Source organism: Anser brachyrhynchus (assembly GCF_964034855.1).
Source record: "Anser brachyrhynchus genome assembly, chromosome: 13".
Taxonomy (NCBI): Eukaryota; Metazoa; Chordata; class Aves; order Anseriformes; family Anatidae; genus Anser; species Anser brachyrhynchus.
In genome coordinates, this window is record NC_137708.1 from 9,351,556 (window position 1) to 9,369,580 (window position 18,025).

Consider the following 18,025-nt stretch of genomic DNA (forward strand, 5'->3'; position numbering starts at 1 on the left):
TAGCCAACGCCTCAGCAATCAAAGCCTCTCATTACAGCCTTTCTGCCTGGCACATTAATTTGATCTGTCATTTCACAGCCCAGTAGCTCTATCTGAACAGGTGGAACATGGCAGATTCCTCTCATTACTTTAGTCTTTGTCAAACAACCAATATTAATTTGCAGCGTTCTACATATTTCTAGATTTTCCCCTAGGCATTCATCTTTCTCTGATCAACAGCTGTATCAAATACACCGCTGCATTACTAGCTCCCACATTGCTGTCTGCCTTCCCAATCTGTCCCGTAAATATGACCAGTGTTTGACCTTTTTGGCTCCTATTTGTGTTTGCTTACTTGTTTCCCTCTTTGCTTTCAAAATACTTGAAAATTATTAAAACATACATTCATGGCTACGAGCTGCCTTGCAGGCTTTCTTTTTGTGGCTGCAAGAGGGGATCTACCTTTTCAGAGCACCAAAGTGGATAGATATTCACTGCACACCATCAACACAATTGCACCCAGCTCCTACCACAACTGTAGCACTCTGCCAGCCGCAGCAGGGCCAGCAGAGCTGCCCAAGCCAGTGCTGCCGGATAACCTCTCAGCTCCCCAAGTGTGCTGCAATTGAGGAGCTGTGCTGCTCCCCCCCCAGTTTGGCTTACTGTGGAACTCTCACTCATGGCTCAAGCTGGACACAGGTGGGCTGCAAAAGACCATTTCTAAACTGCCCCTAAATAAGACTCCCTAAAATAACACACTCCCCTGGGATCTGACAGGAGACACCCAGTCAAGTGTCCAGCTGAGCAAACCACTGCCCCTAATTTCCTGCCTGGCACACTCTGCACCCTGCCTTGTACATCACCACTGCAATCACAAAACCATGCATCCGGGCCCTTCTGCTCAGTGCATGCAAAGCTGCACCCAGGTGAGCACGCTGCCTAAGCACTCCTGCAGGTGAGGAGGCAGTCCATTCTTTCAGTCCACCCTGGGCTCCCACAAACAAAAGTGCAGCTCTGTGCTTGTGCACAAGCTTCCTAGCAGCAGCGCTATTTGTACCCAGCTGCTTTTTTCTGCTGCCATCTAAATTCTGGCAGCAATAAAAATGAGTGATTGCTCCCCCTGCTTGCTCACGCACCCGTTCTCCATCCACCCCAGGCCATCTGGTCACACTTGCAGATGCCATCCTTGGAAGCAAAGGGAAATGGCACAAAGCAGCACTCTCCGTAAGTGAGGGGAAGGACTAGCAGCTCCCTTCTTTCCACCAGGTCTGACCACCTTCCCCACACACAGCCTTCCACACAGGAGGTTGTTCTCACAACGTATGAAGCTGTGGCCTCACAGACACTTCTGTGAGATAGAGGCTGGATGGAAAATCTTCCCTGCTGGTTTGAAAACTCTTCTGAGCAATGCTGTGGGTAGGCAGAGGAAGCCCAAAGCTATCTTCCCATTTCATGGCTGGAAGACAAGCAAAATTTTAGGGTGTCCCCATATTTGAGTAACTGCAGCCAGGTGGCTGGTTATTTCAGCTGCCAAGCCCTGCCTGTCCCACGAGACACAGGTGAACTGGCGGAGAACACAAGGAATAAGGAAATGCCAGCTGTTGTACTCACAGAAAAGCAGCAATTGCCTGTGCAGGAATAACAAGGAAAAACAGACTTAGTGGCTAGCTGGAGTGCTGTGGGAGCACTATGGGATCACAGGTTCAGAGATGCCCCAGCTCTCCCACATCAGCTCAACTGCAATCACTGGCTCATTTATGCAGGGCTTTCTGGATAAACCATTAAAATATTGCTGACTTTCTCCTGTTTGAATTACTTGCTTTCCCTGCCTAGTGTCATTTGCATACCTTTTTTATTTCAGCCCAAGGCAGAGAGGTACGTACAGTAACTAAACCTCTGCCATTATAATCGGTAGTAAGAGCAAGGCAGCAGTGACTGCTGGGTGGACTGGGTCTTCTTTTGCCATTGGTGCTGCCCTGTGTCCTCAGGCAAGTTACTTCAGTTACTTTGGTGCACTGTTGGACAATCTCCCCTCTCTGGCTGTTGTCTCCACCAGCCATCACCTTCCACTGAGACTCCTCAGTACCGGAGCAGGGGAGCTCACCATCTTCCTTTTCTGTCTTTTTTTTTTTTTTTCTGGCTCTAAAATTGTTAGAAACCATAAACTGTCATTACCTAGCCTCCTTCAATACTCTCTTGATTTCCTTGGAAACGATTTTTCTTAGATGATTTTCTCCCATAATTTTCCTTAGATGACTCTTGTCTCTGCTCTCCAGCCCTGATTTTTGCAAAGCAAAATCCTAATTCCATCAGTTGCTTGCTGAGCAGAGCCTATTTCAACACTCCAGCTGTCTTCTTTCCCTTTCTCGAAACCTCTTCAATTCTGCTCTGGCTCTTGAGCTGGACTCTATTCAAGATGCCCACACAGACTTCACCCCACACTGACTCCGTGCTTCACTGAGGTCAGTTATACTTTCATAATTGGCTGAGTTGTCACACACTGATAAAACAGTTCAGGAAAGTTAACTCTAGCTGGTTTTACTGGGGAAGAAAATCTTCCTTTAACAGCTGTGACCATGCTATCTATTGTCCTCACTGCGATGGAGCAGGGTCAACCCAGGTAAGGCTACCATTCCCCACAGCAATTCCTTCAGTGAGAGATCCGGTTTAACAAGCTGCTGTCTCTTTCACAATAGCCTCTCAGTTCCACATCATGTCCTGCTGCCTGGCCAGAGGTTGCTGTCTTTGATTCATCTGATTACAGTAACTCTAGCCTTCAGGGGATATACTAAATAATCCTATGAGTGAAAAATAAAATAAAATAAAATAAAATAAAATAAAATAAAATAAAATAAAATAAAATAAAATAAAATAAAATAAAATAAAATAAAATAAAATAAAATAAAATAAAATAAAATAAAATAAAAGCCAGCACTGTTGCTGTTGGGGTGTGTGTGTGTGTGTTTATTTTTTAAACGAATCATTACACCAATCTAGTTTTGGGTAAGGTCATTACCCATGGCATAGAAATAAGCTTAAAAGTATTGCCAACCAGATGCCAGGACCAGAACTTGACTTTTTTTTTTTGTTGTTTGTTTGTTTTTAAATCTGTAAAAGGTCCTACCAGCATATTCATCATATCTACATCATAGAACAAGTTGGGAAAGATTTTTGTCATCCTTCAGATAGTTTTAAAGCAATGACTACTTCCTCATTCCAAATGAAGAAAGGTCAAAACACCAGCTCCCCCCTCACCTCCCTTCCAAAGCATCTCAAATTGGGCAAATTATTTTAAGTTTCAAGAGTGTAAAACTTCATTATTTGTCTTTTTCAGTATTTAATAGCCTGTATTTACTAATGTTTCAAAACAAAAGGATTTGGACTAAAAGGCAAAATCACCGAAATCACTGAAACCGTGTTTTTCCAACGAGGTAAAAAGACTATTCCCCCAACCATTTCTTTGAGGCCAGCAGCCATTAATTTGTTTCAAGACTACTTTCAGTTTAAACATTTTGGAATTTTCTGCCTGATCAGACATTGTGGAGCATTCCCAACATGCTTGAAAGATGACTCACAGGAACTGTATGATTTTGCTGTCAGCAGATGGGCTGTGCAAGCAGTAGATTTCTCCTTGGTCCTGTGTGGCTACTCGGAAAGCCAGCTCTGCCCATATTGGTACCTCTCGCTTCTCATTCATCCCTCTCCAAACAGCTGCACTACAACTACGTGAGGGATGCGCCATCCCTCAGAGCCCAGCTGCGGTACCATGGTGCCCCCATCAAATACATACATACTCATGGATTTGAAGCCAAACGATGACACAAAGCGCCGCCACAGTCCCACAAAATGAGGGAAAAAATAGATTTGAAGCTGAAACAAGAAAAGGAAGACTTCAATTTAAAACATGCATGTTGGTTTTGGGCCTGTGCTGCTACTTACCCCCCCTCACACACACACAAATAGCCAGGAAGAGGACACCTCAGCAAGGGCACGTCATCTACAGGTACGGAGAATGAGAACAGGGTGACTCTAGGGACTTGAAAGGGGACAACACAAAACATCCTAAAACTGAGTTGTGCAGCCATTTCCTAGGACTACCCGTCTGCTGGGATGACCTGCGGCCAGCTCCTTCCTCCAGAGAGGCCAGACTGGCTTTGGCAGGGCAGATGTATTGCTACCATAAGTCGGTCAAGCAGAGGTTAGATGGAGCACTGAGCATCTTTTTCCGCCCAACCGGAACATTTAAAGAAAAAAAAAAAAAAAAGACAGAAAGAAAAAAAGAAGAAAGAAAAAAAAAAAGAAAACACCTTTTGATATTGCCTGACTGATTCAACGCTCAGAGGCTGCTCGAGGCTGCCCAACAGCCACCAGCAGGGCAGGACCGAGTGCCAAACGACTCCGTTTTCCGGCGCCTGCTTCGCGATGCAGGTCGCGGAGCCCCCGGGCGGGGCAGGCAGGGCCGGGGGCTGCTCTGGGCGCAGGGGGGTCCCCGCCCGCCCCCGCACCCCGCGCCGCGGGTGCCGGCAGCGGAGCCGCAAGCACGGCCCCACGCTGCTCTCTGCTGGGCAGCGCCGCGCCGCGCAGCCCCGGCTGGAAAGCGGCCGGGGGCCGAGAGGTGGTGCGGCGGAAACGCATGGATTATTATTAAGTTTGACTTCTCACCCCCGAGCCGTCTCTGCAATGGAAACGACTGGCGCGTGTGGGTGTGTTATGTTTGCTTTCATAAGCTAGGCCCCTCGCTGACTTACATGTTTATACGAATAATACAAGCACCATTTGTAATACCTCTTTTTAAATGTTTCCACGTTATAGATGTGGCTTTTTAGGCTATTTGGAACTGCTAATGTTCTAAGTTCTCTTTCCTGCCTGAAAACATACTTCTGCTTTGAGCCAATCCAAAATGAACATACTTCTTTTCCAGTTGTACTTTTCTTTTTCCAAGAGTTTTCCTCTCATTCCTGTTTAGTTTGATTCAAAACAGAACCATTTGAGCCTTTTTCCTTAAAGAAAAAAAAAAGAAAGAAAGAAAGAAAAAAAATATATATCTATATATATCCCACCATACAAGAAAAAACACAGGCATTTAGATCACTTGCCCAGCACAGAGCAACCTCCGTTTACCAGGAACACTACATTGGTCAGCACTGCAGATTTTTCAGCACAACTCGCACTAGGATGTTTGGCAGCAGGCTGCACGGGTGAGGAAGATGCCCAGGTGTGCTGCCTCTGTGCTGAGGGACAGCAATTCTTTGATAACTCTCAGGGGCTATTGAACAACCCCAGGTGCCAGGAGAGAGTTGCGATGGGTAAGGAATATGAATGCTGACTCCTAAATATTTATTAAGACTCCTCAGCACATGCCAGCTTTCAGCAACATAAGGAGTAAATCAGCTTACCCAAAGAGAACAGAATAACTGGGTGCTCTGCAAAGATGGAAGACGCTCATGCACACGTACACACACACAGAGGGATCCCAGCTCTGCTAGAGGTGAGGAAGGCAGACCTCTTATTCAGAAACGTGCTGATTTTCTTACTTTCAAATATAGAGAAAGAACCTAGCTGGGCCCCCAGCCCTTGAGAATTTGTCTTCTGTCGCTCTTCTGGGAGGCTTAGATGGTACAAGATCATGAAAATAGCTCTTAGAAGCCTGTAAGGGAAGTCTAGAGCAGAAGCCACCCCAAAGGAGCCCTGTGTGCAGCAGCAGGGATTCTCCACAGAGCAGTAGATAGGCACTAGGTATTAAGTCTTCAGCATTTCTTGCCAAAGCTCTTTTGGACTCTTTTTGGAACTTTTTCGGCCTGCCTGCTTCACCACCACCTTTGGAGCTCTCTCATTAGTTACTTGACTAACTTCTCTCTCCTTCCCAAAGACTGTTCCTTCCCAGGTACAAGCTGTTGCCCACCACAGCTCAGCAGTGGCTCTGATGGTTATTGGGGAATGAACACCACAGCTTTGCAGCACAGCCTCCCTGCCACTCCCAACCTCTCCGTGCATCAGAGCCAGCAACAGCACTGTTTTCTCCTGGTTCATGGCTAGACGCTGACCTCAGAACAGCTGGAATGCAGGAACGCTTCACCACCTCCTGTCACAGACTCTAATCCCATAGTCCTTTTTATAAACCCTCATACAATTGCTACTTCTTCTGAGTCAGCTCCAAAATATTCCTTCCTAACTTCCCTAAGAAAATGATTCCTGAGGTTGAGCCTTTCCATCTGATCTCCCAAAAGCTTAGGATCATGGAACAGTTGGTGGTACTTCCCACCCGACCAACTGCTCTCCACAGCTCCATGTAAAAGGCTGAAATCTCATTTTCCAGGTCAAAAAAAAAAACTCCGAACAAAACACATTAAAAACAGAAAATTGCATTTTATTTGCAATACAGTGTTGATTTGTCACAAAAATATCAATATAAAACATACAGCAAGGTATGCAGCTTGGGCATCGAGCCATTATCCACAATCCTTCAATGTCCAGAAACAGTGACAAAGCCCTGAGAGGAAGGGACAGCTAGAAACCCTGTTGCATTGTTCCCAAGGAACTATTATCACAGTGAGAGAGACATTCCTCAGCACACAAAATGTATGCATTCATTCCACAGATCTTTTCTTCCCTTTATTGGGAGGTCACTTGTATTTGGGAGCGCAGACTTACGCTTCTACCTAGGAACTGGGGAGTTAGGTTAAGAGAGCCTAACTTTTCAATAATCTCATGATTTCAGCAAATTTTGGACTACTGGTATTACAAGGCAGTTCTAACCTTCACTTGGGGTAAAGTTCTGCTTCTCTTGGCTCTACCGGAAGACTAATAACACTGTCCAAACCTTTGAAAAGCACTCTAGTCTCCTTTGCAAGGAAAAAACACAGCCTGAATGAAACATGCAGAGAACAATAAAAAAAAAAGTCTTCATGAGTGTAGAGAGAGCAGACAGCAGAAATCAAAAGTTACTATTTCAGTCTGTAGAACCTAATTACAGATTATTGGAAACAAAGAATTTTTGAATTATGGACAGATGAATGCTGGGAATGAAGCATGACACAAAAAAGATGACTATTTGTAGATCTCAGGGGAAATAATGATGAAGAAGCCTGCTTTTCACCATGTCATAGCCTTATTTGCAGTGATGAAAGTTTTTTGCTACTCAGCATTAAGATGCATAGATGAAATGAACACACACTGTAGAAAATATCAAATCCTGACCAGCCTCACAGCATTGAGCAAGGTTTAGAGAAAAAATTATTCATATTCCCTAAGCTACAGAGCCAAGCAGCAGCACACCCCTGCAGCTCACCTCCAACTGGGGAGCAAATGTGGAGGGCAAAGCACAGCAGAAGGTAGCAACTGCACACTGCCTGTAGCACACAGGTGCATGCAAGCACAGCACCTCGTCTTAAATTTCACATGGCTGGGGAGCACCAGAATGTGTTTTTCTTCTCCTCCACACCAGTATGCACAGTCCAGCTGGATACTGGTTGGATGCAGTTAAGCGTGCCCAGTCCATCAGCCTGGGGAGGCTGCAGAGCATTTTTCTGCCCTCTCAACCAAATTGTCTGGGGAGGCGTGTTCCCCCTTAAACATACATCTCTAAAAATAAATAGTATGGCTTGCTTTCATCTGAGGGTTGAACTTTGAAGGGCAGAGGGTTGATTTTGCTGTTGTTGTTTTGCATTGTCACTTTCTAATGGTTAAAGAAAAAACACATCTATGTTAAAAAATTGTCATCCAAATGGCCATCTCATTCACGAAAGTATGTGAAGCCAGACACAGTAGGAATCTCATGTTCCTTTTCCTTTTTGGGATTTACAACATGGCTGTATCTTTCACCTCGGTGACATTCCAGATAGGGACCCCAGTTTGCAGTGGGCCTGCAGCAGCTCACAATACGCTGGAAAACAAAAAACAAGAGATACTTAATGTCCTACCTTAGTCTGTAGGATTCTTAAAACTCAATAAAGCTGTAATTCTGAATATGCCCTGCAACTCAACCAATAGCAGACAAATTATCTATGTGTTTTTTTTTAAAGCATTCCAAATGTCTTTGTGTTCAGTAGATTCAGCCACAGAAATTATATAAGCAAAGAAAGCTGTGACCAGCGGGACTCCTTGGCAAAGCTTGGCAAGGAGAGCATATCACAATTCCTACATTTGCTCATTTCAGTGAGGAATAGGAAGCAAAACTTCAGGAAAAAAAAAATATATATATATATTTTTTATATATATATATATTATTTTTTTGTGTGTGTGGTTTTTTTTTCTTCAAAGTTTAAAGGTAGATGGAATAACAACAGAAACCACGAAAAACACTGTTGAATGTGTGGGTGCACTCCCAGAGAATTAGATTTTATCTTCATATCAGATCACAGTAGTGTACATTTACCTCCAATTAAACTACCAAAGATGTGCTTTCGTCTAAAAACGCAGTTGATGACACCTTGAGGTACTGAACATGCTCTTGAAAAGAGGGCACAGAAATTCCTTAAAATTCCAAGGAAAGTGAGATTTGATGCTCTGACAGATTTTTTGTGCCCTTACCTGACAAATGTTTCCTTCTGCTTTAAATATTTTTACAACAGCGACAATGGGAATCCAGATGACACAGAAGATAATCATACACCAGCCAACAGCAGTTCCCCAGGCTGGATATAACACTGAGCCATAAGTGGGAGTTGAAAACGTGACCAAAGACCAAACCAAAATTGCCTATTAAAATGAGAGAGAGAGAGAGAGGGAAGCAGAGTTCCACATAATTAACTTGCACTGTATTTCCAAGGTAGTTAAAAAAAGGACTATCTACAAATACTGCACAGTTCTCTCTTGCTTTCTGAACATGAGATTTGTTTATGCATCCCAACACTTCAATTACATTTACATTTAAACAGAATGAGATTTCTGGGTTCTGCTGCAATGTTATGCTGGAGAATATACGTGTCTGCAAATCTCTTGGATTTGTGATATTAATAAATTCTGTAATACAAATATAATCCAACCATCTACAACTACAATTAGAAATGCAGGAGTAATGAAAAACTGAGATGCATGTGACAGCACAGATGAAAATCTTACAGCTGGACATCCAAAGAGTAAATTCATGTCAGGGGTCTGTCCAGAAAATGGGATTTCTCTCAAACAGGAGAGTCTAGGTTTTCAATTCATCATTGCAGACTGAGAGAACAAGAAATTATCTGCTAGGGCAGACTCTGGTTGCTCTGTGTTACTCCTTGAAACGTAGATTCATCTCACTAGCTACTGATCTGAAGGTCTAGCTTCTCCTGGAAAGGACCGAGAAAGGAGTGATATGTATAGGAAAGCACGGGTAGCATATAGATTGGTCTACTGACTCCGTCATACCTTGTCTCTACATACGGTGCCCAGACATTCATCTCATGTCTGCATGAAAACCCATTCTATATCAAATTAATAAATTCTATCACACTAACGTAATCCAGTCATCTGCACTCACCACTAACAGCACAGGAGTAAGGAAAAACCAGCACATTCTCCACCACAGCCAAAAGAAACAGCTTTTCTTTCCAATCATCATCTCAATGTCTTCGATAAATCTGTTTCCTCCTGTTGAAAAACAATTACATGGTGCATTGTAAAGCTGGTATGTATCTTGCAAGTGTGGTTACTTAAAAGTAATAGAAGAAAGGTCTCCAGTTCTGTGATAACAAGATGAAAGACTTTAACCGTTAGGAAGTTATAAATATTTTATTGCGTAATATAAAACATTTAATATAGATTTTGCCTGTGATTGTATAGTCAAATCATGTCTTTTCAATGCAAAAAAATTACCGTAAATGTAGACGATGCCTATTATCTCCAGGACAGCAGCAATAAGTATTCCCCATCCAGCACAGAAATGATCTATTAAGTTAACCCAGTAAATTCCTGCCTGTAGAACAAACAAGAAAGAGGCAAAAATTTACCTGGTCCCCAAAATTTATTTATGTAAATAAAATAAGTTGTGTCATTCAAATCTTTTTAACTAGTTACCAGTCCGAGTTTTTTAAATTCCTGATTCTTTGAGTTAAGTACGCATCTGTGAACATTATTTTATTTAAATATCTCTATGTAAAATTGAAAAGCACATCTGATGAAATACTATAGATCTGCATATTAACAAGATACGTATACATGCAAAGTATATATAAACAGCTGATAGCAAGATTCAGCTTTGGAACTTAACAGTATCAAAGCATCAGCTTCACAGGAATACAAGAAAGAATATAAGATTAAATGTTGGCAAATATTGCTTCACCAGCTTGAATATTGAGCAACAGGAATAGCTATGCCAGTTAATAACTCTGATAGGTTTGTATATTCCTACACACACAAGTGTCCCAGATTGGTTAAACACAGCTTTAAACACCTGAATACAGTAGTAGGATCACAAAGCAGGAAACAAGCTTTATAACACTTCACACTCCTTCATATTAAGTCCTTTGCAAATTTCTCTGTCTCATTTTATAACCTGTTTTTTGCTTGACCATACAACTGCCTATTCACCACAACCATCTTCATTACATTCTCAGACTAATCGCATGCATAAATCTGTGTTTCTAATGTAAACATTGCAATGAACCTTTACATCCTTAAGAGCAACTGCCTCAAGAAAAAGTAGAGTGTACAGAAAATTCCATATATTTTAGAAGTAACCATGAGCTAATTGTTTTTTATGACTTGAACAGGCTATTACTCAAATGCTGTCCTGTCTGTTAGTCGGTTATGAACACAAAGATCCCATCTACATCTAGAAACAGTTCCCACAGTGCTGCAGATATACTGTATACATATGCTTGAGATTACACAGATAATCTCCTAAACTGAAGAGCAAAAAGTCAGGTTGATGCCTCACAGGCTATTTATAGGCCTTCTATTTAAAAGCATATCTCAGTTTAGTAACCACAGAAAGCTTTAGGTTCTTCAAAGTTTCCCCATGAGAATTTCCACTTTGCATGTCCAGCACATTGACAAGATTCATGATTCTCTCAGATCCATAAAAATAAAAAAGGAGCACTCAAGGAAGCCCTTGTCACACTGTGAAGGGATGATTTGAGTTATCACTTGCCACATAACTAAAGCCATTGCCAAAGAAAGTTTAATGCCTCACCTGAGTAACACAGATAAGACCAAGAAAGAAGAGCAATATGCACACACCCAGGGTTATAGGGATTCTCAACTTTTTCATCATTTGGGGATATATATCTTGTATGGTGGTTGTAAGTGTTTCTGCAAGGGAAGGATAAGCGTGGGTTTCGAACAGAAGCAGCACAATTACAAAAGGACTTTTCATTTGAAAAGCAATGGGTTATTTAGAGCCTCACTCACCTATGGTGGCAAATTGAGAGTCAAGGCCCAAGAGCAGAAGCATGAAGAAAAATAAAAAGGACCAAAGAGGAGAAACTGGTAGCTTGGAGAGAGCCTCTGGGTATGCTACAAATGCCAGATCAAAACCTGCAAAGAAGTGGAATGAAAGATGTTACTGTTATGCCTTGGTCGAAGTAGGTCCCTGTATTGACAACAGCCTTGTGCAGATCAACCTACCTGAATCTACAACCTCTGAGACAGGTCTCTCCAGCACAAATGCCATATGTCCCAAGACGGAGAAAATTGCAAACCCAGCAAACACACTGGTGAGGCAGTTTGTTACACAAACAAAAATAGCATCCGAGTAGCAGTTGTTGTGGAACTTATTGTACGAAGACAAAGCAACAAGCCCACCCCATGCCACAGACAGGGAGTAGAATATCTGAGTGGCTGCATCTTTCCAAACCTGTCAGAAACAAGAACATGAGAGTTACTGTACTACTTATAAAACATATCACAAATATTCAAGTCTTCCCTCCATGGCAGCTCCAGGATTTTTCTACACTTAGTCAAAATATCTAATTTTATTTCATATGAATTTCAGAGTAGGTGGGATATAACTTGCTAGTGACTCTGCAGTCTCCAGCAAAAAATAATATCATCTGTGATCTCAGGAAGGTCACATCCCAAGTATGTTGCCAAATATGTAAGCCTTGTTGGATTGACCCTGAAGAAGAGATTCAATTCATTCACATATGTAGGTTGTCAAGATAGGAGTCTTGTCACAGTGCCAATGAATAAGGAAAACCAGGACAGGGTATGAGAAATGAGAGTTTCCATGTGCTCACCCACTTGTGTTCCTCACACCATGACCCAGACAAACCACTTCTGTGAGAAACTGTGCCTCTGCTGCAGCCCCACAGTTAGTGCCAAATGCTTGCAAAAAATACCACAAATTAAGTGCACTGAATATTTGCTTTTCTTCAAACAGATCTAATGCTGTCCTAAACTAGAACAGCAAAAAATCCAGTTTTTTTTTTTTGCATGCAGTGCCTTTCCCTGTCCATCTAATTTTTTGAGCTAATTTGCTGTGCAAGGCACAGCACGAATTTCCAACTCAGGTGGTCCTTCATTTTTCTGATAAAGGCCCTTGAAATCTTTAGCAACGTAGGCCTCGCAAGGAAGCAATGCTCGCTCCCACAGCAAGAACTTTCTCAGGCTTTGCTAGGATGAAACCCATGCCTCCAGAGAACTACTTGGAGGCAATACAATAGAAATTGCTACTGTCTGGTGTTGTAGGGAGGAAGCAGAGGGTATATACTTTTTAGATCAAGCATAGCTAGAACAGGAACTTGGACTTCTTATAGAGCTGGAAAATCAGAACCCAGCTGTGGATAAGGAACCAGGGCAGGAAGTGAAGAAGCATTTGACTGGATTAAAAAATAAAAGAAATAAATAAATTGCTCCATAAATGACAAGCCCATACAACCACAGAAGTTTGTCATGCCTCCAGACCTCACACTATGTCTCACCTCTGCCTCCATCAGCTTGGTGATGTTGGACTGTTTCCCAATGTAGTATTCAATGCCATCCAGAGCACCTTCCAGGGTGGCACCTCGTACCAGTAAGATGAGCAGGATGACATAGGGGAAGAGTGCAGTAAAGTAGACAACCTGCAGAAAGAAGGGTGGGGACGCACATTAGCAGTGAGGGGATGCACAGCCCTCTGTGCATGAGGAATAATGAGTGTTTAGGCTAAGAGCTGCTGGTACAAACAAAGAGCAGATGATTAGGGAAGTGAGGCTGAAGGTGAACACACATGTCAAACACTAATCATCTGGCTTAGCCAGTTCTGGAACTTCATTCCAGCAGAAAGCCCAAGCCACATATCCACTTCTTAGATACCACTTGATCAGTTTCAGAAATGTTTTCTGGTATGATTTACTGCAGTAGCAAGGCCTAAACTCAACTACCCCAGCTGCCTCTTGCTAGGCAGTGTTTCTAGCGAATGAGAGCTTGGAGACAGTCTAAATTAGGTTATCAGGATGGAATTATCTCCTGTTGAGACTGAAAAAGAAAACCATGCTGGAAGCTTTTATTTTTACTGGAAACAAAGATTTTAAGCTCTCCCAGACACAGATCTTTTTTGTTGTTTGTCTATTCAACTTCTAGCATGATGGGATCCAGGCCAGCAGCAGGGCCCAGCAGTGCTATTATGCTGCAGGTTATATTCAACAGTACTATTGTTTCTCTAATCTTGGTTTCAGTGTTACACAGCCAGATAATTGACACAATACTTCTGATTACATCAAGCCATAGCACTACACCATCATATGACCGGTTGTCATATTTAAAGACCTCCTTCACATATATTTGCCCACAATGGCCAATTCTCTCCACTCTTCATCTTTTCCCAATTCCTTCCCAACTAGATTGTTCTGATTCTTAACTTATTCCTCAAAGAGCCTTACCTTAATACAAGAACAGAAGTGACAGTTGGAAGAGCCATTTGCTGGGAACCCAAGAAATGTGAGTATAAGAAGAGCATTATGCCAGAAAAAAACAAGGCTGGGAAAGCACAGGTATTCCACAGGTAATCCAGTACTGAGAGAGACGGTAGAAAGCTTGAAATAGAAAAGGAGACTAGAGGGAGATATTAGAATGAACAAGAGCAAACAGGTAGTAAGGAATCACAGAAGGCAGGAAAAAATGAAATTCAGCCTTCCTGAAGTCTGGAGAGGAACTCACCTACCCCAGGAGAACCCAGGCAGCCAGGGGAGCTCAGCAGAACCAGAGTCTGAAAACCAACATCTGTGGGGACCTGGCCCCTAAAATCTGCTTGAAATCTTGAATATAAACAAGATTTCACAACCAAGTAGGAACCAGTACCTGCATATCTGTTTGCAGGACTTGACCTGTATTGTCCAAACATCTCAGCTAGTCTGTAGGTGCAAATTATTGGGTGTTACCAGGGCGGGCAGGTGTGTGCAGTCACATGCACATGTCCATCACAACAGGCCAAGCAACTGCCAGAATTCAGCCTGGATCACTTGCATGACAGCACGATCTCTGAATACATGGCCCTGGTAGAGCCAGGAAAGCAGTGCATTAAGTAACTGCTGTGCAATCAGCACCTTACTCATATTTTATGTAACAGTTATGAAGCCAAGGAGCAGCAACAACATCTAATTCAGAGACCAACAGAGGGTAGTGGGTTAGGATTGCATCCTGCCTTGTGCTAGCCTCCCTCAAGTCCAACTGACATTGGAAGTGCTGCTAGGCAGGATCAGGCAAGAAGTCTGCTGTCTGCTTTTCCTAAATTACCTTTCCAGAAGATTTTATTCCTTTAAACAATGCAGCTCCAACAATCATCCAAGACAGGAGGAGGCACAGGGCCAGGTACCACACGATGTTACCAGTCTCGTCCAGCCCACTTGAGCGCTGGAGAGCCACTTTACTGAAAGCACAAAACACTGCAATGAGAACAGAGTGACAGCAGAACACACTCCCCTTTGGCCCCTTCCTAAAGGTAAAGGAAAATGTGCTGCTTTCTGCAGATATTACAAAACCCTGCAGACGTTTTCATGAGTGTGCAGTTGTAACTGCATGATTGGAGTTGAAAAAATATTTAACTGCATGTTTTTCACTTTTTAATTTCCGCCAGCCCTCAGTTCTCCATATGTCTTCCATCATGACTACCACAGCCTTTCAAGTTAACCATAAAATTCTAATGGCAGAAAAAGAGCCTGTGAGAAGAATCAGTTCCCAGGCAAATAAAAATAATGTGGCTAAAGAAACAGTTTTCACAGTAGGCCCAGGTTCAGAAGGTGAATATATTTTACACAATAACTCCTTAAAAAATATATATATATTATATATATATATACACACACACACACACACACCATATATAAAGACATGATGTAGTTCACAGATTCACAGATTCACAGATTTCTCTAGGTTGGAAGAGACCTCAAGATCATCGAGTCCAACCTCCGACCTAACACTAAGTACTCCACTAAACCATATCCCTAAGCTCTACATCTAAACGTCTTTTAAAGACCTCCAGGGATGGTGACTCCACCACCTCCCTGGGCAGCCCGTTCCAATGCTTAATAACCCTTTCGGTAAAGAAGTACTTCCTAACATCCAACCTAAAACTCCCCTGTCGCAACTTTAGCCCATTCCCCCTCGTCCTGTCACCAGGCACGTGGGAGAATAGACCAACCCCCACCTCTCTACAGCCTCCTTTCAGGTAACTGTAGAGAGCGATGAGGTCGCCCCTGAGCCTCCTCTTCTCCAGGCTGAACAAGCCCAGCTCCCTCAGCCGCTCCTCGTAAGACTTGTTCTCCAGACCCCTCACAAGCTTGGTCGCCCTTCTCTGGACTCGCTCGAGCACGTCCATGTCCTTCCTGTAGCGAGGGGCCCAAAACTGAACACAGTACTCGAGGTGCGGCCTCACCAGAGCCGAGTACAGGGGCACAATCACTTCCCTCGACCTGCTGGCCACACTGCTTCTTATACAGGCCAGGATGCCGTTGGCCTTCTTGGCCACCTGGGCACACTGCTGGCTCATATTCAGCCGACTATCCACCAATACTCCCAGGTCCTTCTCGGCCAGGCAGCTTTCCAGCCACTCATCTCCCAGCCTGTAGCTCTGCTTGGGGTTGTTGCAGCCCAGGTGCAGGACCCGGCACTTGGCCTTGTTGAACTTCATACAGTTGGCCTCAGCCCATCGCTCCAGCCTATCCAGATCGAAGTTCCAACCAGGTTCCGAAGTTCCAACCAGGACTCAAGAGAAGAGGACTTCTTTAGATGGATTATTTTTCAGTTTGCTACAGATTGACTCTTTTGCTTCCATATATATAATTTTGAGTGCCCAGCCTCACCAATGAAAACTTAAGTTCTGTCTGCACAGATTTACATGCCCACACTCCTTGACTAGTTTGTGTCTTACTTACTTCCAGTACTGCTCACTGGGAAATTGCACTGGTTTATAGTTTATGGTGTCATTGATACACGTGAGATTGTTGCTTGTGATGAATGAGTAGTTTGCATGAATGATTTCTCCATTTAAGGTTGCATTGCAGTCACTTACTGAAAGAAAAAGTGAAACAGAAAAAAGGACCTATTAACAGGCAGTATAATAGGCTTGCATTTTTTTTATCACTAAGTATGCTTTCTCAAGTTATAGCTTCAGTTTTTCTACTAAAGTGGCAACATTTAGAAGTAAATTTGAACTACTACTTGCAGCTGTGAGTTTATTACTCTGAATGTAAATCTAAACACCAGAAATCTGGTGTGCTTAGCTCCCCCTTTCACTTTTTGTAAAGAGTACTTGCAAAAGGCAGAACTGAGGATAGTTAAGATCTGGGCCTTAGTTATTCTATGAAAACCTTTGTCCCAAACCAAGCTTACATGCTGTTTATCCTCTAGCAGCTTGACATTATTATGGTAGAGGACTTCTAAAGAACTTTAAACATTTTCATTACTGTCATTGGTTTTTGTTGTGGTTGTTTGTCAGTCTGTATTTGGGGGAGGGGGTGCTAGAACATCAAACAAACATGATCTGCTCTCAGTATTGAAGAACAGCACTGTATCAGCACTTAGTGTGGAAGTCTGGTTGAAGAATATTTGAGATCATCACCTTCAGTTGTGTTTTGTATTGCTCCAGCACTTTGAAATTCTAGGTTAAAACATGTTTGTTCTACTCATAAGCAGGAGTCTTTTTTTTTTGTTAAATAAAACATCTTAACTTCATTTTATGAAACCTATGAATCTTATGAGATATTACCAAATATACAGTTAATAGAGTTACAATTAGATTAGCTTTTTAAACAATATAATCCATCATGATCCTGTCCCTGTTATTTTAATAATTTCAGAGGTTACATGGCAACACATTTCCAACTGGGCTAATAATTAATAATTATCTCACCAACTTCACCTTTTGCCTTAAACTGGTCTGATACGGAAATTGGTGAGATTAGTGTTTGGCAGTACGTGGACTGCCAAACATCAAGAACAATAGCATGGAGATATGCTCTAAACATAGAATAAAGTGCAAAACCAATGCCTTGTTGGTGCTTGGGATTACCATAGCCACAGGAGAGGCATGAAAGTACCCCCAATAAAAGAATAAGATAGTATAAGAAGAAAAGTAAGAATAAAAAAAGTAAGAATACTTTTGTTTCACATAAGGGAGGTATTTACTTTGCCATGAAGCCCAATGAAATGGGAACACAGTATTTCTTCTAGTATGTACAATCCCCAGAAACATCAGAGCTTAAGAGAGAAAAAAAGGCAACCAACAATGAAAGTCCACCCCACCTCTCTGTAGATTTCCTAAGTACCCAAAACTGGTAAAAGGGAAGCAGACAAGCTTCAGGCTTGTGTGTTTAGAGACAAAATCCAGGAACAACTGTTTCAAGCCATCTTGCACCTATAATTTCTCCCAGAAAACAGCACGAAGTACAATTTTTCAAAAGAGTAATATTAAGCTATATCTGTTAAGTTGAGTACTTAGGCGTGTTTTGCTGCAGAACTCATCTGCCCATGAAAAGCAATCTGACCATGGTAGCACTTTTTGAAATGAGGCGAATAAGTAGTAGAGTGCATAAGCGATGATAACATTGTAGTAGATTGCCACAAACGTTGAGATGATGACCATCGTGACGCCCACTCCTAAGAAAGAGAAAAGACATTTGTCTTAATTACTCTGATCTTGGGCTGAAAAATT

At 42.5% G+C, this 18,025-nt stretch overlaps 1 protein-coding gene and 1 long non-coding RNA gene across 5 annotated transcripts in view; one reads left to right on the forward strand and one right to left on the reverse strand.

The window, feature by feature from the left end:
- Positions 1-6,325: 6,325 nt before the first annotated feature.
- SLC6A14 (solute carrier family 6 member 14) overlaps positions 6,326-18,025 on the reverse strand; it is a 43,375-nt gene continuing 31,675 nt past the window's right edge. For all 4 annotated transcript variants that reach the window (XM_080554421.1, XM_080554420.1, XM_080554423.1 and 1 more), the window contains exons 4-14: positions 17,809-17,970; positions 16,248-16,383; positions 14,611-14,743; positions 12,819-12,959; positions 11,524-11,752; positions 11,308-11,433; positions 11,090-11,208; positions 9,772-9,871; positions 9,437-9,546; positions 8,509-8,676; positions 6,326-7,861 (exon numbers count right to left, since the gene is read on the reverse strand). In XM_080554421.1, the coding sequence (XP_080410547.1) occupies positions 7,712-7,861; positions 8,509-8,676; positions 9,437-9,546; positions 9,772-9,871; positions 11,090-11,208; positions 11,308-11,433; positions 11,524-11,752; positions 12,819-12,959; positions 14,611-14,743; positions 16,248-16,383; positions 17,809-17,970 (1,574 nt within the window). In that variant the 3' untranslated portion in view covers positions 6,326-7,711. The remainder of the gene's footprint in view (positions 7,862-8,508; positions 8,677-9,436; positions 9,547-9,771; positions 9,872-11,089; positions 11,209-11,307; positions 11,434-11,523; positions 11,753-12,818; positions 12,960-14,610; positions 14,744-16,247; positions 16,384-17,808; positions 17,971-18,025) is intronic.
- Positions 8,556-17,056, forward strand: LOC308177347. Its single transcript, XR_013939024.1, has 2 exons — positions 8,556-15,209; positions 16,057-17,056. It is a non-coding gene; the product is annotated as an uncharacterized lncRNA (long non-coding RNA).